Source organism: Zophobas morio, unplaced genomic scaffold (assembly GCF_036711695.1).
Source record: "Zophobas morio isolate AGI-343-1 ecotype UQ-CSIRO unplaced genomic scaffold, CSIRO_AGI_Zmor_V1 ptg000004l, whole genome shotgun sequence".
Lineage (NCBI taxonomy): Eukaryota > Metazoa > Arthropoda > Insecta > Coleoptera > Tenebrionidae > Zophobas > Zophobas morio.
The window spans coordinates 1,501,140-1,528,598 of NW_026972109.1; the positions used below are offsets into that span (position 1 = coordinate 1,501,140).

The window sequence follows — 27,459 nt, forward strand, 5'->3', positions numbered from 1 at the left end:
GACAAATGTACACAGAAAATTCGATAATTCCGCGGCGGAGCTACGTTTTTGCGAGTGGGTAGAATTTAATTTAAAAATGCGCGAGCGGAGGGCACGCGAACACAAAATAGAGACCTAGTTTCAGTGTGCCATGAAAAATATAAAATTATTATAGTTTGAAATTTCCCGCTAGCGTGACGTCATTAGAAACTGGTCGAACATTTACAACTGTGGGTTTGCTTTATTATTAAGTGCTCCCCTGTGGGTTTCACAATACCTTAATTTTACGACAGCCATATAATCTAACAAGTTTTGATTATATTTGCTGTTATTATTATTATTACTATTATTACGTGATGATAGTAGTAAAAAATACGTATGAGTAGCGGGCTGGGAGTTTTAGGCCTGTGCCGAAGCCTTTGAAAATGGTAAAAAGTGAAAAAAAATTAGAACAGGATGATACCCATTGGAAGCTTTTAAGGGTAGAAAACGGTTTATGACGATTTCCGGCAAAACTACAAGTGCTATCGCAAAAAGTTAAATGGCAAAGTTGTAGGTAATAAAAAGATCTGTAACTTTTGTATTTACACTTTCTGTATATAACATCAAAATTTACGCGAAAAATGCAAATAACCGAGTTTTTGGTTTTTTATTTTTATCTCCCACAAAAAAAAAAAAAATCACGAAATTTGGTGAAAACTTACCTATTTATGTCCCAAACTCACTGTAATTTTTTTGATTCAAAATATTTATTGTTTCCCCTTATTTTGATTTAATATCGAAAAACCACCCTAATTTTCAATCGAAAATTCTCACGTCAAAATATTTGCTTTTTTAAAAAAATCGGTGTGCGTTTTATTCGCTGAAATCTCTACTTTCAGGTGGTGTAAAAAAATTATACATTACTATGGCAAATTTTCACAGGAAATGCAAAAAACCGAAAAAACTCGAATTCAAAAATTTGTTTTTTAATTATTATGTAAAATTTGGAGCATTTATTAAAGAATGGGACACATAGGTGCCTATTTATTGCTATTTTAAGATAACTTATATACCTGAATGGCCTACGGAAAATTTACTTGCAGAGAATTGTGACGAATTGACTGACTTAAAAGAAACTTTTGGAATCTATAGTCACAAGGATTTGCCTGTAACCAAGCAGAAGAAGATGCTGCTGCTGACATAATTAAGATCTCGATAGAAACTGCCAGAGATACTAATAAAACTGTCATAGTTGTGGGTCAAGATATTGATCTTTTGGTCCTTTTGAATCAATTGAATTCAAATAATTATGACATTTATTTTCTCAAACCAGGTTCTGGAAATGTAAAAGATCTATTTTTCACGTCCAATAGTTTCAAATATGAATCTTTCAAAAATATCGTTGCATTTCTGTATTGTTTTTCTGGTTGCGATACAACATCTGGGTTTGCTGGAAAAGGAAAGAAAAACATCGTAAATTCATTGACTTCTAATATATAAAATTCTCGTTTTACAGTGTGTGTAACCAAACTCCTCCGAAATGGTTTGACTGATTTTAATGAAATTTTCTGTCTATATTCGGTAGGTCTGAGAATAGGTCGTAAACTATTTTTTATACCCCTAGGTGATAAGCGGGGCCCACCCAAAATTTTTTTTATATTTTTCGGACAAAATTTTTTATTTTTATTTTTTTAAGATTTGGCTTCAAAAAATACATATAACCCTAAATTTTCGCCCTTCTACCACCAACCTCCATTTTGTAGTAACGATATTAGTATAGGGTTATTAATAGGGTTCAAGATGGCTGTTGAATATAATCATTGTCGTACGATAAATATTTATGTATAATTTATAATTTAATTTAATTACAATTCATTTATTTATTTTAATTTAGTTTTTTATTTACCTACTGAAATATTTACTAGAAACAATTTATATGGCAAAACAACGTTTGCTGGGTCTGCTAGTTAGACGATAAAAATTTGTCAAATTTGGCCAATATTTTTTATAAAAAAACATGCAAACAAAGAAGATATTGCAAAAAATGGATTGCAATTAATCAAATATCCCTATTTATACATGTAAAAATGACAATATAACACTGAATCAATCAAGATTTCGAAAATCAATTGGCAAGAATTAAATCATCTTTCATATTGACAAATCTCCCATCAACAGAAGGCGTTTGTTTAATGGATTTTCAATTTATTGGTTTATCAGTGTAACATGGATTCTTGCTTTTTTCGAGTAATTAAAGTGTAAATTTTAATAAACAGCTCAAAATTTTACCTGATAAAATTCGAATTCGAGATTTTCGTTTTTTTGGATTTCCTATGAAAATCTGCCCTAGTAATGTATACTTTTTTTTACACCATCAGAAAGTAGAGATTTCAACCAACAAAAAGCACACCGATTTTTTTAAAAAAGCTAACATTTTGACGTGAGAAGTTTCGATTGAAAATTAGGGTGGTTTTTCGATATTAAATCAAAATAAGGGGGAAAAATAAATATTTTGGATCAAAAAAATTACAGTGAGTTTGGGACACAAATAGGTAAGTTTTCACCAAAATTCGTGAAAAAAAAACTTTTTTGTGGGAGGTAAATTTTCATTTTAAATATGTGTCTAACGATAATTATAGTTTGTTAAATGTTTCACTTTTCCAATTTTACGATTTTAGAAGTTTTCCATTTTTCAATTACTGGATTTTAAAACTTCTTCATTTATTCGCTTTACAAATTTTCGATTCGATTCATAATTTTTCTCGATTTTGCTATTTTTAATTTTTTTGATTTTTCAAATTTTCGATTCTTTAATTTTTCAAATTTTCTATTTGCAACCGTTTTTCTACTTTCAAAATTTTCGGTTTTTCTTTTTCGTTGTGAAATTTTTCAATTTTTGGATTTTTCAATTTGTAGATTTGCCATTTTTCTACTTTTCATTTTAATTTTTGATTTTTTTGATTCGATTCGTGTTTTCGTGGTTCCAATTTTTCGATTTATTAACTTTTTACAATTTCGAAGTTTCCCAAATTTTATTTTTTCAATGTTTCGATTTTTCATTTCTTCAGTTTTTCAGTTTTTAATTTTTCCATTTTTCAACTTCGATTTTTCTACTTTTGAATTTGTCGGTTTTTTAATTTTTATATTTTTTTACTTCTCGAATTTTCAATTTTTAGGTGTTCGAAGCTTTAGATTTTGAAATTTTTCGAGTTTTCAACTTTCAATTTTCCAACTTTTGAATTTTTCAATTTTTAGATTTTGCAGTTTTTCGATCTGAGTTTCTCCAGTTTTTAGTTTTTAAATTTTCAAATTTTCGTTTCGGATTTATTTTCTTTATTTTATCAATTATTCGGTTTTTGGATGTTTCGATTTTATAATTAATTTTTTCAAATTTATCGGTTTTTCTTTTTCTTCGTCATTGTGAAATTTTTCAATTTTTAATGCTTGCAATTTTTCTAGTTTTCATTGTAATTTCTGAGTTTTCCATTTTTTTTGAGTCGATTCGTGTTTCCAATTTTACGATTTATTAACTTTTTACGATTTTGAAGTTTCCCAAATTATATTTTTTCAATGTTTCGATTTTTTAGTTTTTCCATTTTTCCAACTTCGATTTTTCTACTTTTGAATTTTCCAGTTTTTGATTTTTCAAATTGTCAATTTTTTAATTTTTATGTTTTTTTATTCTCGAGTTCTCGAATTTTCAATTTTTAGGTGTTCCAAGCTTTAGATTTTGAAATTTTTCGATTTTTCAACATTTCGAATAAAAAAAAATGGAAAAAATGTGAAGAATTTTAAAATTGGATTATCAAAAATTAAAAAATGAAGACTTTAAAATTATAAAGTCGAAAGAAACATTGAATAAAATAAAGGAAATGAAAAAACGAAAAATTGTGAGATAAAAACGTGGAAATTCTTTTTGTTTAAAAAAAATAGTAAAATAATTATAACCTCAAATTCACACTTTAATATTCTAAGTACGTATTCTTTTGATGAAAGAAAACTATATATCTTAAGAAAAAAAACCAAGATTAAGCCCCACCCGCCCGCCCCTATCTCGAATGTGACGAATTTTCATTCGTTGTCAGACCGAGGGGCGGAGCATAATTGCAAAATCCATATTTCCCTACAAAAATTTACGATTTTTCATTTCTTCAATTTGTCGCTTTCCAATTTTTCAATTTTCCAACTTAACCGATTTTTAATTTTTGATATTTTTTAATTTCTCGAGTTCTCGAATTTTCAATTTTTAGATGTTCCAAGCTTTAGGTTTTGAAACTTTTCGATTTTTCAGCATCTCGAATAAAAAAACTGGAAAAAATGTGAAGAATTTTAAAATTGGATTATCAAAAATTAAAAAATGAAAAAATATAAAATGAAGAATTAAATTATAAAATCAAAAGAAACATTGAATAAAATAAAGGAAATGAATGTGGTATAAAAACCTGAAAATTCCTTATGTTTAAAAAAAAAATAATAACAATTCTAACCTCAAATTCACCCTTTCATATTTTAAGTACGTATTTTCTATAAGAAAGAAAGCTATATATGTTAAGAAAAAAAGGCAAACTCGGTTATTTGCATTTTTCGCATAAATTTTGAGGTTATGTAAAAAAAGTCTAAATACAAAAGTTCTAGATCCTTTTATTACCTAGAACTTTGCCGTTTAACTTTTTCCGATAGGACTTGTAGTTTTGCCGGAAATCGTGATAAACCGTTTTCTACCCTTAAAAGCTCACGTTCTTTCCTTTCCGACCTCAGATCGCCCGTAAATTATTTTTTCTTTTATTTTTGTTATATTTTCTTTCTTTTCCAATGGGTATCATCCTGTTCTAAATTTTTTTGTTCTCAAAAATTATCGGCCCTCGTATTTCATTTGGCGTAAATTTTTGCGGATTTTCCCGTTCGGCTGGGGCGCGTCGTAATTACAGTTGAAGATTGTTGACACGGGCCCTAACCGGATTAGATCTTGTTTATACCAAAAACAAACTGATAAATACTCACGCTCCGCTTCGACGAACTCCCCGCAGTGTTCCTGACGGGTTCTCAAGCACAACTTCACCCCCACTCTGGGGGTGTAGTTATCATTAACACCGATGGGTTCGTCCACTAACGAACGTCCTTTGTAGCTCCTGCCCAACTGGTCCAAATTAGCTTCCTTGTACGTAGGGGAAATGCCCGAAACTTGCAAAGGAATAGTTTCGACGGCTTGCCATATAGGAATCGGGTGACTGTCGCTGCTAACGGTCTCAATAACCGCCACGAGAGGCAGACAAGTAACCGGAACGTTAATCGACACAGTGTGCGAAGACGGGTCGTAGGCCACCCTTTGAGGAAGAGGGATCCGGTCGACCCTCGTCGTTAGACGAATCTCCTGCGAGTGCTCGCTGTTCCCCTTGGTATTCAGCGCTTTAACCTTAAACAAATAGGTCTGATGCTGGTCCAAATGCGAGACGTTGCAGGGGACGTTCTGCTGGCAATCAACTTCCGACCAATCCGTGGATTTCGACACGGTCCCGCATCCCTCGACCATGAGGTCTTCATCACCGGGGACTTTCTTGTACGAGACGAAGTACTTGGTGTTGGAGATGCCGCCGTTGAAACCGGGCTCCCAGCCGAGGGTGACGAAGTTCGGGCCGGTGTGAAGGGACACCAGCTTGGACGGTTTCTCAGGTGGACCTTTGGGCTGCAAACGAATCTTAGTCTCGATCTTTCCCAAGTTGTTGACGATCTGGCAGTTGTAATCGCCGTAATCGGATTTCTTTATGTCGGAAATGCGTAGCACACTGGTGAATGTGTCCTCTTCCATGCTCGTGTGGATGACGTAATGGCCTTCGGAGGATGATTGAAGAGGTGTAGGATGCGAACCATAAAACCATTTGAATTCGGGTTTCGGGTAGGCGAGAACTTTGCACACAACTTCAGCAGTTTCGGAGATGTCATAGGCGACTTTGTTGTATTGATGAAGGACGATCGGTTCATCTGGAAAGAGATTTATCGCTGCTGATAACGCAATTTCCAAGAAAGAACAAGATGTATGTAAAGTACACGGCTCGGCCTTGGAATATAGTGAACAATTTTACGGAAATCAAAGGAAATGCAGTTACGTAATAAAGCTCGCTGCTAATGGGGTAAGAAACAAAAAAGGCATTTAGGTTAATAAAGTCGAGAACTGAGGCCATTATTTGCATTCAGAATGCTCAAACTAAATCTCAACTTTGAAATCATTAGTCGATGCGGAATCTTGAAACGAAAGAATCCACGACGAAAGTTCAAAACAGCCGTTTGCTCTGAAGGAATGTTTTATATAGGATGTAGATATAATAAATGGATGTTATTGCTTAATCGGCATTTAACCTTTCAAGTTGGCAGTTGAGATACTATTACTAGCGTCGTAAACCACTCCGAACTGTAACAAATCGCTTCTGAGAGGAATTTAGCATTAATCGATATTTGTTGAAACATTTTCCTACAAATCCTTGAAATACTATACTGTAACTGTATTGTGTCATTTTCTTATTCATTTTTGTAAATTTAGACCCAGTGTGTGAGGTTATGTTGGAAATCTCGCCCTCGATAGTTTGCTCCAGCTTCAATTATAATAATTATTAACGTCGATAATTAATTATAAATAGCGCCTCAGTTCACCACGCTATCGACATCTAATATTTCTGATTTATTTACACCGAGTGACTGAAGCAAAAGTCGCCCATTATATTTTAAATAATCCATTGAATAAACTTCAGTCCCATAATTACTTGTTACGAAAATAATAAAAGTAGGACCGCCGAAATTCGATAAAATCCATTCGGACACGCACTTCCTTTGTTCCATAAAACATGTTATACCTTCCCTGCTGTAATTTACAACTTTGTATTTAGTTAGGAATTCGAAATGCGAAAAATCTCCCCGGATAAAAATTGCATGCGCGTAAATTTGATTTAGCGCCCAAGAACTTACGTTCAATCTTCAGGTGCATGCTGGACTCGGACTTTTTGACCTCGTTCTCAAAGGAGCACGTGTAAATCCCTCGATCGCTGGGCAACAATTCGTTTCCATTAGGTCGCGCTTTTCCGCTGAATTTCAAAACACTCTGTACGATGACGGCGCCATTATGACTCTCGGCATAATCAGTCTTGACTTCATACATATTCACGTCGGCAGTGAGTTCCTCGTTATCCTTCAGCCACTTAACCATCGGTTTCGGTTTACCTTTCGCGCTGCAGGTCATGGAGAAATTGGGATCACCGACACGTTTAGTTTCCAAAGGTTTTAATTGATACTTGAAGCTCGGGGGCTGATGGACTTCTAAATTGACGGAAGCCATCTCACCGGGACCTAATTCATTAGTAGCCTGGCAATTATAGACCCCTTCGGTGCCCAGATTCGCGTTCGAGATTGTGTACTTAGTCCCGGTTGCCAAGATGGTGGGCTGTCCGTCGCTGCCGATCCGGAACCACCGGTACTGGGGCGCCGGCCAGCCCGGAGGCGTCGCGGTGCACGTCAGCGTCACGGCGGAGCCCTCGGTGGCCACGGGCTTGTCCGGCATGATCCTCGCCTTCCCCGGCTTATGCCTGCCAACATACAAACAGCGTTAATAAATAATTAGAATCGACCAAAATTCAAGTAGGCTGATTAGGCCTCCAGTTCTTGGTGATTTTATATATCAACAAAATTTGACTAATCATTCCCACCAGCAATTTGATGACGTAATCTGAAAAGATTCTATTTTTAAATGATTTTTTTTATTGTTTATTGATCAGATTTCAAGAACCGTAGCCCCAGTGTTTTATAAATAGTATTACACTGCACGTGTCGGAATTGCCATACGCGTCCTTTTCCCATTTTGAAATATGAAAACTCGATAGAAACACAAGCGTAACCTTACCATTTATCAATGCATTAATATTTTTTAAGCAAAACACATGAAAAATATTTGTTATTCTTATCTTAGTGGGTACTGATAGATGTTTTTTTGTTGTTCCCATACTTATCAATTCGATGGTCGTAATAATTTGATTTCGATAATCCGGTCAGGTCAGGTCAGGTCAGGTCAAGAAGGGAAGGATATCTAAGAAAGGAAAAGGAAAATAAGAAAAACAAGAAAAAAAAAAGAGAAGAATAGGATACAGAGAGAACGAAAAACTGACGATCAACCCCCCCTCCCGGGAACAATTTGTGTTTTGCTTTTGGAGTAACTCTTGAAGAATCTAGGGAACAACTTTTGTTTTAGTCTTGAAAATGTTTCCAGGAATCTCGGGGACTTCTTGTGCCTGTTTTTTGAAGTACTTTGAAACAATCTTAAGAATCCCCCTTGAAATAATTATATTTCAAAAACTGATTTTTAGGAAATGACTTACCCTCTAAGAAAAGAGAGGGTGGGTGGGCGGGGCTAGTACCTGCTAAGATAAGACTGATTTTGGCAAATCACATACCTTCTAAGAAAAAAGAGGGTGGGTGGGCGGGGCTAGTACGTGCTAAGATAAGACTGATTTTGGGAAATCACATACCTTCTAAGAAAAGAGAGGGTGGGTGGGCGCGTCTAGTACCTGCTAAGATAAGACTGATTTTGGCAAATGGCATACCTTCTAAGAAAAGAGAGGGTTGGTGGGCGGGGTTAGTACCCGCTAAACTACGATCGATTTTGGCAAAATTTCAAGATGCCGTAGGTAAGTTTTTTACCACCACCTTATATTTTAATTTTCAAGTAATTTCAAAGGATTTAAGGGACCCCTTTTTCCAATTTTTTGAAGTAGTTTAAAAGAATCTTGAGGACCTCTTGTGTCTGGAATAATCTCAGGAACCCCTTTCAAATCGTTTTTGGAGTACATAATTTGAAAGCATCTCGGGCTCCCCTTTACGTTTTAGTTTTGAAGTAGTTTCAAAGAATCTCGGAGATTCCTTGTGTTTAGTTTTTGAAAGTGATTTGAAACAAATGTGTCTAGTTTTTAAGCAGTTTGAAAAAATCTCGAGGATCGCTTTAAGATTTGAAGTAGTTTTAAAGCATCTAAGGCACATACCTCTTGTGCCGATGTTTTGAAATAGTTTAAAAGAATCTTGGGGACCTCTTGTGTTCGGAATAATCTCAGGGACCCTTTTTATTTCGTTTTTGAGGTACGTAATGTGAAAGCATCTCGGGGTCCCCTTTATGTTTTAGTTTTGAAGTAATTTCAAACAATCTTGCCGACCCCCTTTCTGTAGTTTTTTAAGTAGTTTGAAAGAGTCTTGAAGACCGCTTTTGTTTCAATTTTGAAGTAGTTTTAAAGATTCTCGAGGACCCGGTTTTAGAAGTGATTTGAAAGAATCTTGGGGACCTCTTGCGTTTGGTTTTTGGAGTAGTTTGAAACAATCTCGAGGACCGCTTTATATTTTAATTTTTAAGTATTCTGAAAGAATCTCAGGGACCCCTTGTGCCTAAATTTTAAAGTAGTTTAAAAAAATCTGGAATAATATCAGGGATCCCTTTTATTTCGTTTTTGAAGTACATAATTTGAAAGTATTTCGGGCACCCCTTTATGTTTTAGTTTTGAAGTAGTTTCAAGCAATCTCGGCGACCTCTTGCGTCTGGTTTGTGAAGTAGTTTGAAAGAAATCTCGAGGATCCCTTTATATTTTAATTTTCAAGTAGTTTTAAAGAATCTCAGGGACCCCTTGTGCCTAGATTTTGAAATGGTTTAAAAGAATCTTGAGGACTTCTTGCGTCTGGAATAATCCCAGGGACCCTTTTTATTTCGTTTTTGAAATAATTTGACGGCATCTGTTTTAGTTTTGAAGTAATTTCAAAGAATATCGGGGACTCTTTGTCCCTGGTTTTTGAAGTGATTTTAAACAATCTTGGCGACCCTTTGTGTCTAGTTTTTTAAGTAGTTTGAAAGAATCTGGAGGACCGCTTTTGTTTCAGTTTTGACGTAATTTTAAAAATTCTCGGAGACCTCTTTTGCCTGGTTTTAGAAGTGATTTGAAAGAATATTGGGGATCTCTTGTGCCTGGAATAATCTCAGAGATCCCTTTTATTTAATTTTTGAAGTAATATGAAAACGTAGGAGACTTCTTACATCTGACTTTTGAAGTAGTTTGAAAATATATCGAGGATTTCTTTTGTTTTGGATTTGAAGTAACTTGAAAGAATCTCAGGGATCTTTCTTTGTCTTGCTTTTGAAGTATTTTTAAAGAATCTTAGGGACCTCTTGTGTCTGGTTTTTGAAGTAGTTTAAAAGAATCTCGGGGATCCCTTGTCTATGGTTTTTGAAGTAGTTTGAAAGAATCTCGGGGTTCCCTTGTGGTCTGGTTCGTGAAGTAGTTTGAAAGAATCTTGACGATCCCTTTATATTTAAATTTTCAAGTAGTTTCAGTGTACTTCAGGGACCTCTTCAACCCAGATTTTAAAGTAGTTTAAAAGAATCTTGAGGACCTCTAGTGCCCGGTTTTAAGTAATTTGAAAGAATCGTGGGGGACTTCTTACGTCTGATTTTTGAAGTAGTTTGAAAATATATCGAGGATTCCTTGTGTTTTGGATTTGAAGTAACTTGAAAAAATCTCGGGGACATTTCTGTGGCTTGCTTTTGAAGTATTTTTAAAGAATGTTAGGGACCTCTTGTCGCTGGTTTTTGAAGTAGTTTAAAAGAATCTCGGGGATCCCTTGTCTCTGGTTTTTGAAGTAGTTTGAAAGAATCTCGGGGCTCCCTTGTGGTCTGATTCTTGAAGTAGTTTGAAGGAATCTTGACGACCCCTTTATATTTAAATTTTCAAGTAGTTTCAAAGTATCTCAGGGACCTCTTGAGCCTAGATTTTGAAGTAGTTTAAAAGAATCTTGAGGACCTCTAGTGCCTGGTTTTAAGTAATTTGAAAGGACCGTGGGGGACTTCTTACGTCTGATTTTTGAAGTAGTTTGAAAATATATCGAGGATACCTTTTGTTTTGGATTTGAAGTAACTTGAAAGAATCTCAGGGATCTTTCTGTGTCTTGCTTTTGAAGCATTTTTAAAGAATCTTAGGGACCTCTTGTGTCTGGTTTTTGAAGTAGTTTAAAAGAATCTCGGGGATCTCTTGTCTCTGGATTTTGAAGTAGTTTGAAAGAATCTCGGGGGTCCCTTGTGGTCTGGTTCTTGAAGTAGTTTGTAAGAATCTTGACGACCCCTTTATATTTAAATTTTCAAGTAGTTTCAAAGTATCTCAGGGATCTCTTGAGCCCAGATTTTGAAGTAGTTTAAAAGAATTTTGAGGACCTCTAATGCATGGTTTTAACTAAGTAATTTGAAAGAATCTTGGGAAACTTCTTACGTCTGATTTTTGAAGTAATTTGAAAATATATCGAGCATTCCTTTTGTTTTGGATTCGAAGTAACTTGAAAGAATCTTAGGGATCTCTTGTGTCTCGTTTTTGAAGTAGTTTGAAAGAATCTTGACGATCCAGTTATATTTAAATTTTCAAGTAGTTTCAAAGTATCTCAGGGACGTCTTGCGCCTAGATTTTGAAGTAGTTTAAAAGAATCTTGAGGACCTCTAGTGCCTGGTTTTAAGTAATTTGAAAATATATCAAGGCTTCCTTTTGTTTTGGATTTGAAGTAACTTGAAAGAATCTCAGGGATTTTTCTGTGGCTTGCTTTTGAAGTAGTTTAAGAGAATCTAGAGGATCCCTTGTCTCTGGTTTTTGAAGTAGTTTGAAAGAATCTCGGGGCTCCCTTGTGGTCTGATTCTTGAAGTAGTTTGAAAGAATCTTGACGATCCTTTTATATGTAAATTTTCAAGTAGTTTCAAAGTATCTCAGGGACCTCTTGAGTCTAGATTTTGAAGTAATTTAAAAGAATCTTGAGAACCTCTAGTGCTTGGTTTTAAGTAATTTGAAAGAATCTTGGGAGACTTCTTACGTCTGATTTTTGAAGTAGTTTGAAAATATATCGAGGATTCCTTTTGGTTTGGATTTTTTTTTTTTATAATTACTTTCCAACAGGCCGAGAGGCCCAATTATAGGAAAGGGGACATACAAAAACACCCAGAGCCAGAGCGGGAATCGAACCCACAACCCAAGGTGTAGTGGGCAGATGCCAAGCCACCTCACCCACCGGGTCCTCGGGATTTGAAGTAACTTGAAAGAATCTCAGGGATCTTTCTGTGGCTTGCTTTTGAAGTATTTTTAAAGAATCTCACGGACCTCTTGTGTCTGCTTTTTGAAGTAGTTTAAGAATCTCGGGGATCGCTTGTCTTTGGTTTTTGAAGTAGTTTGAAAGAATCTCGGGGCTCCCTTGTGGTCTAATTCTTCAACTAGTTTGAAAAAATCTTGACGATCCCTTTATATTTAAATTTTCTAGTAGTTTCAATGTATCTCAGGGACCTTTAGTGCCTGGTTTTAAGTAATTTGAAAAAATCGTGGGAGACTTCTTACGTCTGATTTTTGAAGTAGTTTGAAAATATATCGAGGATTCCTTTTGTTTTGGATTTGAAGTAACTTGAAAAAATATCAGGGATCTTTCTGTGGCTTGATTTTGAAGTAGTTTTAAAGAATCTTAGGGACCTCTTGTGTCTGGTTTTTGAAGTAGTTTAAAAGAATCTCGGGGATCCCTTGTCTCTGGTTTTTGAAGTAGTTTGAAAGAATCTCGGGGCTCCCTTATGGTCTGATTCTTCAAGTAGTTTGAAGGAATCTTGACGATCCCTTTATATTTAAATTTTCAAGTAGTTTCAAAGTATCTCAGGGACCTCTTGAGCCTAAATTTTGAAGTAGTTTAAAAGAATCTTGAGGACCTCTTGTATCATGAATAATGTATAATTTCGTATTTGAAGGAATTTGAAATCATCTGGGGCACCCCTTTATGTTTTAGTTTTGAAGTAGTTTCAAAAAATCTCGGAGACTCCTTGACCCTTGTTTTTGAAGTGATTTGAAGCAATCTTGACGACCACTTGTGTCTAGTTTTTTAAGTAGTTTGAAAGAATCTTGGGATCCCTTTTTGTTTTTGAAGTAGCTTGAAAGTATATCAAGCATCCTTAGTGTTTTGTTTTTAAGTAATTTGAAAGAATCTCCTCTATGGGTTTTGTTTTTGAAGTAGTATGAAAGAATCTCGGGGACCCCTTGTGTTTTGTTTTCGAAGTAGTTTTGAAAGAATCTCGCGGACCTCCTGTGCGTCTTGTTTTTGAAGTAATTTGAAAAAATCTCTGGGACCTCTTGCATTTTGTTTTTGAAGTAGTTTCAAAGAAACTCGGGAACCCCTTGTGTTTAGTTTTGTTTTTGAAGTAATTTGAAAGAATCTTTTGGATTCCTTGTGTTTTGTTTTTGAAGTAGTTTGAACGGATTTTAGGGATTGCTTGTCTTCGTTTTGAAGTAATTTGAAAAAATTTCGGTGATCCCTTTTGTTTTGCTTTTGAAGTAGTTTGAAAAAATCTTGGGATCCCATTCGGTTTTATTTTTGAACTAGTTTGAAAGGATTTCGCGGATCCCTTGTATTGTTTTTGAAATAATTAGAAAGAATCTCGAGGACTTCATATATCTAGTTTTTAAAGTAAATTGAAGGCTATTGGAGTCTCCTAACAGGAATACGAATAATAATTTATCCTGAAATTTTTTTGGAATTGGAATTCTTGTCTAATTAAACTTAAGAGAGTATAATGACAAAAGCATATTTTTTCTAGAAATTTTCGCACTAATTTTTCAACAAATTGATATTAGGTCAATGCTGGATCGAACTTGTTAAATTTAAAGGGTGTGAAATTGCAAATTTCCATAGTAATGGGTTAAATTCGTAAATCTGATTGGCTGTTTATTTTTTTAACTACCTTTAAATTATAAAATGTTTGATTCAGAATTGGAACTTTAGGAAAATTACTCAAATTTAGAAGCAATTTTTGTTCGAAATTCCGAATTTTATAATTAATCAAATCAAAATTAGATTTTCTGGCATAGAAAAATTACACATTTTTCAGTTGATATGATCTGACTTGAGGTGACCTGACTTGACATAATCTGATTTGACATGACCTGACTTGATATGACGTGACAATTTTTCTTTACGTTGTCCTTAATAACGTTTTAATAAGTATAAGTTGCTTGTGAACGGAACAATAGTGGCCGGTATAATTCACTAAGAGAACTATCTTATAGTGTGACGAACCGTACCTGATCAAAAGGGCGATGGAGGAGTTTCCGATCTTCTCGTTCCTCCTCAGCGGCGGCGAGCTGGGGCTGATGATGTTCACTGCCCTGCAGATGTAGGTGCCCGAGTTCTCCGCCGACACGTGACTCAGTCTCAAGGTGTCTCCCGACTGTCGGAAATCCGGCTGGCCATCTTTGACCCATTCTATGGTAACCGGCGTGGGGTTGGCCGTCACGTTGCACTTAATGTACACGGATTCGCCCTCCTCCGCCTCCTTTGTTTTAGCCTCCAAGGTGACTATCGGCGCGTAAAGGACGTCTAGGGTGATCTCCTTCTCCCCCACTTTGCCCAGGCCGTTCTCGGCGCTGCACGTGTACTTCCCCGCGTCCTGGATGCTGACGCGATGGATCACGTGGTTGTTGTATGTGCTAATGAAACGTCCGTTCCGGGTCCACCGGATTCCGGAAACTTTCGGTTTGGCGTCAACCGAACATTGTAAGGTGGCTTGAGAGTCGCGCTCGACCCTCAAGGGGTTCTCCGGACCAACTTCGACGCGAGGGAAATCTGGAATTAAACGAATACATTATTATATAGTGATTTCGTGCCGTGTAATGCTAAGTTTTGGTTACGAGCACAATTGGAAGCCGAAGTGGAGGCGTGGGATTACGGGATATTATTGCGGTGCGAACGCCAGACGGATCTCCCGAAAAAATCTCTGTTAAATTCATTACGTCGAATAAAATAAAACCGGCAATTTACTTTCGCCTTCCGATATATAAAAAAAACTAATATAATTCTACATGGGAAGAGCTGGTCGGCAAAAACGAAAAAGCGCCCGTTTTCCCTTACTTCGTTCGTAACCTGGAAGGCCGTGAATATTTTATGAAGGACCCTACGACGAATATTCATTCTGCGAAGGCTGCTCCAATAACGCCCTTCAATTAATTGCTAATTCAAGAATTAACAATGATATCCCATTTTGAAACGAACTCCTCTTGTTCGAGCGAGCCATGAATTTACAACCGCCGAGGGAATTTCCTTTTTATACGGCGGTTTGCATTTATGGCGGCCTATTTCACTAGTTTCATATACATCAAACGGCTTTTTCGCGGTTAACTCAACTCTTATTTTCTTGGCAACGATATACTGCGAATTAATAAATCAAGCTCTAAGGCTAATTTAGTTTTTCAAATTTGAAGGAGTTTTGGCGGTGACCTTTTGAATTTGATTGATGAGTGAAATATGAAGATATAAAACAGGCTGTTATTACCAATTAATAGACGAAATTGTGGAACGGAAATAAATACAAAAATAAAAAAATTTAAAGCCTGGAAAACCGGGAAATTAAAAAAACTGAAATCGAAAGAACCATTGAAAAATAAAGAAAAAGAAAAAACGAAAAATTGTCAATTAAAAATGAAATGAAAATTAAAAAATCGGGGAAAAGAAAAAGAACTTGGAAAATTGAGGAGACGAATAATTGAAAAATCGAAAAATTGGAAATTAAAAAAAATCAATTTTTGGATCTTTCAATCAATTTGCAATTTTACCTACGGTTTTATTTTTCAATGCTTGGATTTTAAAACTTTTTCGTTTATTCGATTTTTCAATCTTTCGATTTTATTTTTTCGGTTTCTTAATATTTAATTTTTCAATTTTTCGATCTTGCAATGACACAATTTTCCGATTTTACAATTTTGACGATTATTTTTGCGATTTTACAATTTTTGGGTTTTCCAATTTTTAGATTCGATTTTCCAACTTTTCGAATTAAAAAAATGGAAAAATTACAAAGTTGTAAAACAAAACAAAAATGGAAATCAAGAACTTGAAGCAACAAAAAAATGAAAATTCGAAAGATCAAAAATTGAAAAATTTAAGAATCGAAAAAGTTCAAAATCGAAAAATCCGAAACTAAAAAAACAAGTCTTGGACTTTTATTTATTTTTTCAATTTAAAATTTTTCAGTTTCTCGATTTTTCAAGTTTTCATTTTAAATACGTACCTAATAATTTTTTTTTTAATTTCTCACTCTTTCAACTTTACGGTTTTATTTTTCAATTCTTTGATTTTAAAACTTTCATTTATTCGATTTTTGAACTTCTCGATTTTGAATTTTTCGATTTTTATTTTTTTTCTGTTTCTCAATATTTAATTTTTCAATTTTTCGATCTTCCCAGATTTAACAATTTTGACGATTCCATAATTTTTCGATTTCACAATTTTTGGGTTTTGTAATTTTTTGATTCGCTTCGTTTTTTTTCTTTCCAATTTTTCGATTTTTAAGTTTCTCGATTATTAGTTTTTCAATGTTTCCACTTTTCCGACTTTTTCAATCTTTTCTGATTTTTTTATTTTTTCCATTTTTGAATTTTTCAACTTCTTGAATAAAAAAAATGGAAATCAAGAACTCGAAGAAACGAAATAATGTGAAGTCGAAATATTGAAAATCAAAGAAACTAGGAAATCGAGAAATCCAAAAATTGCAAAAATGATAATTTTAAAAATATTGGTAAACCGAGGAATCGAAAATCAAAGACTGAAAATGTGAAAAATTGAATAAACGAAAAACTAAATCGAAATAAACATAAAAATAAAGAAAATAAATGAAAAAACGAAAAAGTGATATAAAACGTGAAAATGAAAACTAAAAAATCGGAGAAATGAAAAAGCAAGAACTTGGAAATTTGAGGAAATGAAGAATTGAAAAATCGAAAAATCAGAAATTAGGAAAAAACAATTTTTGGATTTTTCAATCTTTCGATTTCCAACTTTTCAGTTTTCAATTTTTTTTGTTCTTTAATTTTTAAACTACAATCTTTCAAGTTTTTATTTCAAATATATACCTAATAACTATAACTTTTAAAATTGTTCACTCTTTAAATTTAACGGTGTTTTATTTTTCAATTCTCCGATCTTTCAATGATACAAATTTCCGATTTTACAATTTTGACGATTCCATAATTTTTCGATGTCACAATTTTTGTGTTTTCCAATCTTTTTATTTGACTGGTTTTTTCTTCTTTTCAATTTTTCAACTTTTTTTCGATTTTAAGTTTCTCGATTATTCATTTTTCAATTTTCCGTTATTTCAACTTTTCCAATGAAAAAAATGGGAAAATTGAAAATTCGAAATATTGTAAAGTCGAAATATTGAAAATCAAAGAAACCGGAAAACCAAAAAACCCAAATTTTAAAATTGGAAAACCGAAGAATCGAAGATCAAATATGAAGGAAACGAAAAAACGAAAAATTGTGTTATAAAAACGGAAAAATGAAAAATCAAAATTAAGAACTTGAAAAATTGAGAAAATGAAGAATTGAAAAATAAAAAATTAAGAAACTGAAAAATTGAAAAATGAAAGAAAATAAAAAAATGTAAAATCGAAGAAAAAGGAAAAACGAAAAATTGTGATATAAAAAAATTGGTCGGAAGTAAGTAAATGTTTGCAAGATTTTAGAGCAGATGTCTAGAGTGAAAACTCGACAAGGATTCATCAATAAAACTAAAAAAATATTTATCCAAATACCTTTTGCCTTCTGTCAAAATTTTACATTGATGATGTGATATAGAAACGTCTGATTTTTTCATAGAATTTAAGAATTTATATAAATACAAGTCGCAATACATACACAATAATCTTCAAGTTTTTATTTAATACAGACCCCACAAAAATATTTAACACTTTATTGTCAAAATTTTCCACTAGAGACTAGACTAGACGCGCGGTTTCCATGGCAACGGTGTAAACAAAACGTCTAAAAAAGTCATAATTTGATACTTAAAAAAATAGTTTTGATAATTATGACACAAATTTCGTATAGTTTTTTAAATATTGAAAATTACTATTTTGCTGTGTCGAGTGTTTGTAGATGTTGTAATTTTGCCTTGTGCCCCCCGACACCGCCGCCCCTGTTTTAGCCACAACAAAAACCCCTTCGCTTAATTAGAGAAGTTAATACATGCATTGAACATTTCAACATTATTCCACAATTAGCGAAATAATTACACACAGAGACTTCATTAATATGCCCCGAATGCAATAACCCGCAACCTTTTCATTACATATTATGCCTCCGAACAGCACGAAAAATCTTGGAATTAATTAACAGAATTTGGGCGCCCTTGGTGGTAAATTACGCGTGAAATCAGCTCTCTACTTCATAACGGATTTATTGGGCCATCTATAACTTTTATAGTACATCAGTAAAGCGTCTGTAAAATACATCCGGTTTCAAGGCATAAATTCACTTATGACGATACGAGAGATAAATGTGCGAAGTGAAATCTGCGAATGTAAATTCCAGGTTCGTTCCTCCGAAAATATCGATTGTTGACGGTGTTCGATATTCGCCCAGCCACAAAGAAATCCTAATTAAATTGTCGATAAAATTCAATGCAGACGTCAACTGCTAAGTTCGACGCGAGCATTGTTAGCTGGAATCGGCCGCATCACCAATTAGCTTTGGATTTAATGACGATTTATGCTTTTGATTTTCCCCGGCTTATCGAAATATAGCGAAATTGGCTTATAATCAGGTTAAAGCGTGGCTCTGTACGTGCAAACTTATTTCCCAGCAGATGAGATTTCTTGCTAAGTGATTGGAAGTCTGTTTAATTTGCGGCACCGGAAGTAAAAACAAACAAGAGAACGACATGTGTAAATTTTGGATTTAATTGCAGTACGGGCTGGTATTGCGTTCCGGGTTTAATTGTAAACTAACGACATTGAGGCTTAAGCGTCGCCATGCTTCGAAAATATTTACGGCTTAAGTGCCGTATGTCTCATTATTTTGAAGATGTCCTCACAATTTTATCTTCGTGATGGCGTGCCCGTAGTGTTCTACCGTGTTCCGCAGATCTAATTCCGGGGAACAGGTTCCTGATAGACTGCTATTATTCTTTGATGATAAAGCTGCGCCAGAAATTCTAGTAAAATTGGTTATCCGGGTAATGCAGTATGAGAATAATCTTTACATTTAATAGCTTAACGTCGACTGTTGCACTAAATCCAGGTCTGAAACCATGACAAACATGAAGAGAAAAGAGATAATGAGAATGAACTTAACAGATAAAATCCGACCATTAATTCCGTGAATTATAAATTTTACGATCAACAGTTTACAGCCCTTTGCGATTTGTGATACCACACATAAGGTCGGCAGTTTTTAATTATCACTTGTATTATGAATAACTCTGCATACAGTAATTTCGTTCATTATTGATTTTCAATGATGTAGACGTTTGCGTTGGTCATGACTCCAAGCAGAGCTGGAAACCTTTCAAGTCAATGCGATATTTGTAACTGTGAAAGTAAATGTAATCTACATGTAGGCGTCGCTAACAAGAACAAATGCTACCATCGAGACTTATTTATGCTTGAACGGGCACAGGTTTACAGTTTACAACAATTTACACAGAATCTGCTAATAGCGATGGAGAGTCTTGAGAGTCAAATTAAATTAGAATCTTTGAGGTGACGTCATCAAATGGTTGGTGGGGAAGAACAGCAAATTTAGTGGGGGTTTTACCAATTATGCGATATTCCTAAAATAACTATTAAATTTGATCACAATCAGTACTGGTTTCGGAAATTATCTGTCAAATATATATCGGCGTCGAGAAAACATGAAAGTAGCCGTTCAAGGGATGGAATTTTTTCAAAAGCAAAATTTTTCAATACCTTCTCCTATGAAATTGTTGGCAAAGTTCCCATGATTTTTGAATCTTAACAAAAGACACTTTAATATAGATTTCGACTTAGAAGTTACTGCGGCCTCATTTGTTGGATAGATCCTATCTTTTTCCAGATTTTTTTGGAAGTTTTTGGAAACTTTTCGAAAGTAAAATATTTCGATTTCTGGATTTTTTGATTTTTTGGCTTCTCAATTGCCCGATATTTCAGTTTTACAATTTTTCGTTTTTTTCTTCAGATTTTCGATGTTTGAATTTTCGTCCTTTTTCAAAATTGTGCAAGTTTTTAAAATTTAGATTTTTTACTTTTTGATGTTTTCATTTCTTGATCTTTTGATTTTTCGATTTTTGAGTTTATATTTTTTAATTTTGGGATTTTTCAATACTTCGATTTCATTTTTTCGATTTTTAGATTTCCGAAATTCAAAACTTTCAAAGCAAATTTTTTTAAAATCGTACACTAGGAGTATAAAAATACTGTGTTTTTGAAAGTGCAAATTTGCACTCCTATGAAAATTCCGATCAATTTTCGACAATTTTCGGAATTTCACTTGACATTTTCTTATAGATTTCGAACTCCAGAAGTTAAGTCTCGGTCTAATTTTTTCGATAGATGGTAGTATTTTTCCAGAATCGGCCACTGAAATATTGCAATTTTTTGGACTAAAAAAGTTCGATTTTCCGATTTCTCGATTTTCCGATATTTCAGTTTTACAATTTTTCTTTTTATTCTTCAGATTTTCGATGTTTTAATTTTTAGATTTTTCAATTTTTTCGGTTTTTTTACCTTTGAAATTTTTGATTTTTGAGGTTACATTGTTCAATGTTGGTATTTTTCAATACTTCGATTTCAATTTTTCGATTTTTAGATTTTTTAATTTTCCGAAATTCAAAACTTTCAAAACAATTTTTTTTTTATATCTTACACGCGGAGCATAAACATACTGTGTTTTTGAAAGTGAAAATTTTCAATCCTATGAAAATTTCGATCAATTTTCGATAATTTTCGGAATTTCACTTGACATTTTCTTATAGATTTCGAACTCCAGAATTTAAGTTTCGGTCTCATTTTTTCGATAGATGGTAGTATTTTTCCAGAATCGCCCACTGAAATATTGCAACTTTTTGGATTAAAAAAGTCCGATTTTTCGATTTCTCGATTTTCAATATTTCGATTTCTCGATTTTTTCATTTTTCGGCGTCTCAATTTTCCAATATTTCAGTTTTACAATTTTTCTTATCATTCTTCAGATTTTCGATGTTTGAATTTTTGGATTTTTCAATTTTTGGCAATTTTAAATTTTAGATTTTTCGATTTCTCAAATTCTCGATTAATGTTTCTTTGGCTTTTCGATTTTTTTGTTTGTTTTATCAAAATTTTGCAATTTTTTAAAATTTAGATATTTTACTTTTTGATGTTTCCATTTCTTGATCTTTTGATTTTTCGTCTTCTCCCCTTTTCAATATTTTCAGTTTTCCGACCTTTAAAATTTTTGATTTTTCGATTTTTGAGTTTATATTTTTTAATTTTGGGATTTTTCAATACTTCGGTTTCATATTTTCGATTTTTAGATTTTTTAATTTTCCGATATTCAAAACTTTCAAAGCAAATTGTTTTAAATCTTACACAATTTCTCTCAATTTTTCGATATTTCAGTTTTACAATTTTTCTTTTTATTCTTCAGATTTTCGATTCGTCGATTTCTCAAATTCTCGATTAATGAGTTTTTTCATTTTTCGGCTTTTCGATTTCTCGATTTCTCCAATTTTTCGATTTCTTAAGTTTACAATGTTCAGGGATTTTTCAATTTTTCGATTTTTATTTTCGAGTTTACTGATTTTTCAAAATACGTATTGTAATTTTTTAAATTTTAGATTTTTTACTTTTTGTTTTTTCCATTTTTAGATATTTCGATTTTTCGCCTCCTCGCTTTTAGATGTTTCAATTCTTCAATTTTTCGAATTTTAAAAATTTTGATTTTTCGATTTTTGAGTTTAAATGTTTAAATTTTGGGATTTTTCAATACTTCGAGTTCAATTTTTTGTTTTTTTTATGTTTCGTTTTTCAAAATTTTTAAAGCGAATGTTTTTAAATCTTACACAAGGCACATAAACATACTTTGTGTTTGAAAGTACAAATCTTCACTCCTATGAAAATTTCGGTCAATTTTTCACGATTTTCGAACTGCAGAAATTAGTTTCGATCTCATTTTTTCAATAGATGTTAGTATTTTTCCAAAATCGTCCACTGAAATATTATAGATTATTGGAATAAAAAACTTCGATTTTTCGGCTTTTCAATTTTGCGATTTTCAATATTTCAATTTCTCGATTTTTCGACTTCTCAATTTTCAGATATTTCAATTTTACAATTTTTCTGTTTATTTTTCAGATTTTTGATATTTCAATTTTTAGACTTTTAAATTTTGGCTTTTTCGATTTCTCAAATTCTCGATTTTTCAATTTTTCTATTTCTTAAGTTTTCAATGTTCAAGGATTTTTCAATTTTTCGACTTTTTTATTTTTTAGTTTACTGATTCTTCAAAACATGTTTGCATTTTTCGATTTTTCGCCTTCTCGCTTAGAGATTTTTCAATTTTTCGATTTTTAAAACTTTTGATTTTTCTACTAGTGAACCGATTGTTGTCAAATTTTGTATGTACACATATTAGGAATATCATGTAGTCACCAAAAAATTCCCAAAAAATTTTGACATATATATATTTTAAAAACATAGCGTGTTTATGCTCCTGGTGCAAGATTTAAAAATATTTGGTTTGAAAAATCGAAAAATTGAGAAATTCCAAAATTGAAAAATCCCTAACATTAACACTTAAGAAATAAAAAAAATGAAAATTCGAAAAATCACAAACTCGAGAAATCAAAAAATCGATTAATCGAGTAAAATCGAAAATTTAAAAAAGCCAAAAACTGAAAAACTCAAAAATCGAAAAATTTAAAAACCTAGAAATTGAAAAATTGAAAAATTTAAACTGAAAAATCGAAAAAGAAAAACATTTAAAAATCTAAAAATTGAATTTTTGATTTAAAAAGTTCGATTTTTCAGCTTTTCGATTTTTCGATTTCCCGATTTTTTGATTGGATGAAAATTTGTTTAAATTTTGCATTTATGCATATAACCCTCATAAAAAAAATTGGTATAATGTTATTCGACAGAACTTCCCTCGCCCCTAAAATAAAACTAAGCAAATCCAGTTTTCAGACGAAAAATACAGGTAATAGCAACTACAGTGCGAAAAAAATATATAAAAAAATCAGGAATAAAGTTAGGGAAAGAAGCTTTTTCTTGCAAATTGCAAAATAGACAAAAGCTACAAAATAACGATTTCTGTGCTTTTTAAACCCTATATTGATCCACAATATTGTTGCAGAAACTTTTGTTAATGACAATTTCACTTAAGGAGTGCAAAAAATCATCTTCCTATTAAAAACAGTCATCGATGAGAATTTACTCCTGAATTCTATACAATCCGTAAAGCACGATCGATCCTTGTTGACAAGACAATTATGACAATAACGTGAAAATTCGCTACGATCTTCAAGAAAGCCATATTTTCCTCTTACAAACCACATAAATAGAGCTAAGCTTGAAAGCACGGTCTGCTCGCTTTTTCAGAAAATTTGTTGCAGTACGAATTTCACGATAATTACGTTCCATTATAAAATACGTCTTTCGTAGGAAATTTTTCATTCTATATACTCTCACAATACAACCCACGGTCTTAATATTGAAGAAGTTATCAAAATGAATACCTTGCATTATTCCGTGACAAGAGCACCTTTCGGTCTAGATCGCGTGAAGATATTAAACAATATTTCCCTTATCAAGATTTTTAACAACAATTGATCTAGATTGCCCCAACAAATTAATTTTAACGAAACAATAAGCAACGAAAACGATACTGTTAGCCTTTTGTAGACCACAAAGCGAGTTCGTAGACAATTTTCAAACGTCAGTTTTTATCAAACGGAGACAATTTATATTTACAAGACAAACGTTTCAATTTATTTAGAAATGAGTTTTTTGTGGAACTACATGTGCGCGTTTCGTCATTACGTAAAAAACGAGATCCGAATGTCATGCTGACAGCGTCATTTTAATTGGCTGTGACGTAGGTTTGACGTCATTGAATATCGGTTCGGGCTTGTTCTAAACATAGCGAACCCTTTAGCTTTTTGCGATAACACAATAAATAATTCATGCTTTTTTTGCAACTTATCTACATTTAAATTAAAGGAGATTTCGCTATTATTTATGTGTTATTAATTATTCGCTTTTCTGAAACCCTAAGTATTAGATAAACTACAGGGTTAGAACAAATGTGTGCAGTTCATACAAACTCGGCAAAAACAAGACACCCTAATCGTCCCTTTTTGTCTCTAATTGTGTCTTCACATAAAGTCTCGAGTAACGTCAACAACGCACTCATTTTAATCTTAGGATTGTTTTTCGAGAATTTAGCACGAGCTTCGCGCAATGAATTTTTCAGCATCATTCTGTGTATTCTGCTCTCCCTAAACCAACAAAATTATAATTAAATAACCGTAACGAGATGTAGGTGTAATTATCGTTCCGCTGCATAAATATTTTTAATGTTTTAGAAATTGAGTTGAAAATACTTCGCATGTAAACAGGCGATGTCAAAAGTTGCTTTTCGGTCTGGCTGAAATTCAGATTTCAAAGATAACCCGTGTAGCGTATTATGTTTAATTAAATGTTTACTCAGTTCTGCTATAATGTAAATACGTAAAACGTCCACGTAATTTTGTTTCGAGCGGCGAATTAAAAACGTCCTGTATGACAGGTAACCACCTGTGAAAAGTGCGGTTTAGCCACGGTAAACAGTTGGCTTTGAAACATGTGTGCATCCTGCATTGCAGTTTGTCGTTAGTGATGATAATTTATTGGTTGGTATATTTATTACTTCCTGAGCTTGAGCGTAAGTATGGTGATCGAGTCCATCGGGCGACTTGCCACTTTCAGGTTTTCTCGACGTTTCATGACCTCTATGGTACGAACAAGTGGTCTCCCGTTTTCGTCTGTCTGTAGTCTGTGTCAGTTTTTATTGGAGACAATTCTAAAAACTACTGAACCGATTATTGTCAAATTTTGTATGTATATTAGGAATATCACATAGATTTGGCTAGTTGCTAAAAAATTCCAAAAACATAACGTGTTTATGCTCCTGGTGCAAGATTTTAAAAATCGAATTTTTTTAAATCCCTGAATGTTAAGAACTTTGGAAATCCAAAAACTGAAAAATCGAGAAATCGAAAAATCAATAAACCGCAAACTTGAAAAATCAAAAAGTCGATCAATCGAGAAAAATCGAAAATTTAAAAATGCTAAAAATTGAAAAACTGAAAAATCGAAAAATTCGAACAACCAAAAAATTGAAAGACCAAAATCTAAAAGCGGGAAGACGAAAAATCGAAAGATCGAGAAATAAAAACATCAAAAAGTGAAAAATCTAAAGTTTAAAAAATTGCAAAATTTTGGAAAAATGAAAAACTAAAAAATAAAAATTGGAACCTCGAAAATCGAAAACTTGAAAAATCCCTGAACCTTAAAAACTTAAAAAATCGAGAAATTGAAAAGATGATAAATGACAAAGTCGAAAAATCAAAAAATTGATTAATCGAGAAAAATCGAAACATTAAAAATTTAAAAAATTGAAAAACCAAAAATTCCAAGGGCAGGAAGGCGAAAAATCGAAAGATGTAGAAATCGAAACATCAAAAAGTGAAAAATCGAAATTTAAAAAATATGTAAAATTTAAAAAAAATAAAAAAATAGAGAAATCGGAAAAACGAAGATACAAAGTCCAAAAATCAAAAAATTGATTAATCGAGTAAAATCGAAAATCTAAAAAAGCCATACATTGAAAAACAGAAAAATCGAAAAATTTAAAAATCTAGAAATAAAAAAATTGAAATTAAATTATTGACAAATCCCAAAATCGAAAAATTGAAAAATCAAAAAATCTAAAGGTAAATCGAAAGCAAAAAAAATTGCAAAATTAAAAAATCGAAATGGCGAAAAATGCAAAAATTGAAAAATCGAGAAATCGGAAAAACGAAAAATACAAAGTCGAAAAATCAAAAAATTGATTAATCGAGTAAAATCGAAAATCTAAAAAAGCCAAAAACTGAAAAACAAAAAAATCGAAAAATTTGAAAATCTAGAATTTAAAAAATTGAAATTAAATTAATAACAAATCCCAAAATCGAAAAACTGAAAAAACAAAAAATCTAAAGGCGGGAAGACGAAAAATCTAAAGATCGAGAAATCGAAACATCAAAAAGTGAAAAATCGAAAGCCAAAAAAAAGGCAAAATTAAAAAAAAAATGAAAAAATCGAAATGGCGAAATATGTAAAAATTAAAAAATCTAGAAATTGGAAAAATGCAAAAACACAAAGTCGAAAAATAAAAAAATTGATTAAACGAGTAAAATCGAAAATCTAAAAAAGCCCAAAATTGAAAAATTGAAAAATCGAAAAATTTAAAAATCTAGAAATTAACAAATTGAAATTAAATTATTGACAAATCCCAAAATCGAAAAATTGAAAAATCAAAAAACCTAAACGCGGGAAGACGAAAAATCGAAAGATCGAGAAATCAAAACATCAAAAAGTGAAAAATCCAAAGTTTAAAAAATTGCAAAATTTTGGAAAAATGAAAAACTAAAAAATAAAAATTGGAACCTCGAAAATCGAAAACTTGAAAAATCCCTGAACCTTAAAAACTTAAAAAAATCGAGAAATTGAAAAGATGATAAATGACAAAGTCGAAAAATCAAAAAATTGATTAATCGAGAAAAATCGAAACATTAAAAATTTAAAAAATTGAAAAACCAAAAATTCTAAGGGCGGGAAGGCGAAAAATCGAAAGATGTAGAAATCGAAACATCAAAAAGTGAAAAATCGAAATTTAAAAAATATGTAAAATTTAAAAAAAATTAAAAAATAGAGAAATCGGAAAAACGAAGATACAAAGTCCAAAAATCAAAAAATTGATTAATCGAGTAAAATCGAAAATCTAAAAAAGCCATACATTGAAAAACAGAAAAATCGAAAAATTTAAAAATCTAGAAATAAAAAAATTGAAATTAAATTATTGACAAATCCCAAAATCGAAAAATTGAAAAATCAAAAAATCTAAAGGTAAATCGAAAGCAAAAAAAAATGCAAAATTAAAAAATCGAAATGGCGAAAAATGCAAAAATTAAAAAATCGAGAAATCGGAAAAACGAAAAATACAAAGTCGAAAAATCAAAAAATTGATTAATCGAGTAAAATCGAAAATCTAAAAAAGCCAAAAACTGAAAAACAAAAAAATCGAAAAATTTGAAAATCTAGAATTTAAAAAATTGAAATTAAATTAATAACAAATCCCAAAATCGAAAAACTGAAAAAAAAAAAATCTAAAGGCGGGAAGACGAAAAATCTAAAGATCGAGAAATCGAAACATCAAAAAGTCAAAAATCGAAAGCCAAAAAAAATATGCAAAATTAAAAAAAAAAAATGAAAAAACTGAAATGGCGAAAAATGTAAAAATTAAAAAATCGAGAAATCGGAAAAAGGAAAAAACACAAAGTCGAAAAATCAAAAAATTGATTAAACGAGTAAAATCGAAAATCTAAAAAAGCCCAAAATTGAAAAATTGAAAAATCGAAAAATTTAAAAATCTAGAAATTAACAAATT

At 32.4% G+C, this 27,459-nt stretch overlaps 1 protein-coding gene across 1 annotated transcript in view; it reads right to left on the reverse strand.

Annotated features, from left to right (window-relative positions):
- LOC135136890 (hemicentin-1) overlaps nucleotides 1-27,459 on the reverse strand; it is a 162,131-nt gene that overhangs the window by 14,956 nt on the left and 119,716 nt on the right. Inside the window, exons 5-7 of the mRNA XM_064066352.1 lie at nucleotides 14,061-14,601; nucleotides 6,919-7,532; nucleotides 4,963-5,940 (exon numbers count right to left, since the gene is read on the reverse strand). Coding sequence (XP_063922422.1) covers nucleotides 4,963-5,940; nucleotides 6,919-7,532; nucleotides 14,061-14,601 — 2,133 coding nt within the window. The remainder of the gene's footprint in view (nucleotides 1-4,962; nucleotides 5,941-6,918; nucleotides 7,533-14,060; nucleotides 14,602-27,459) is intronic.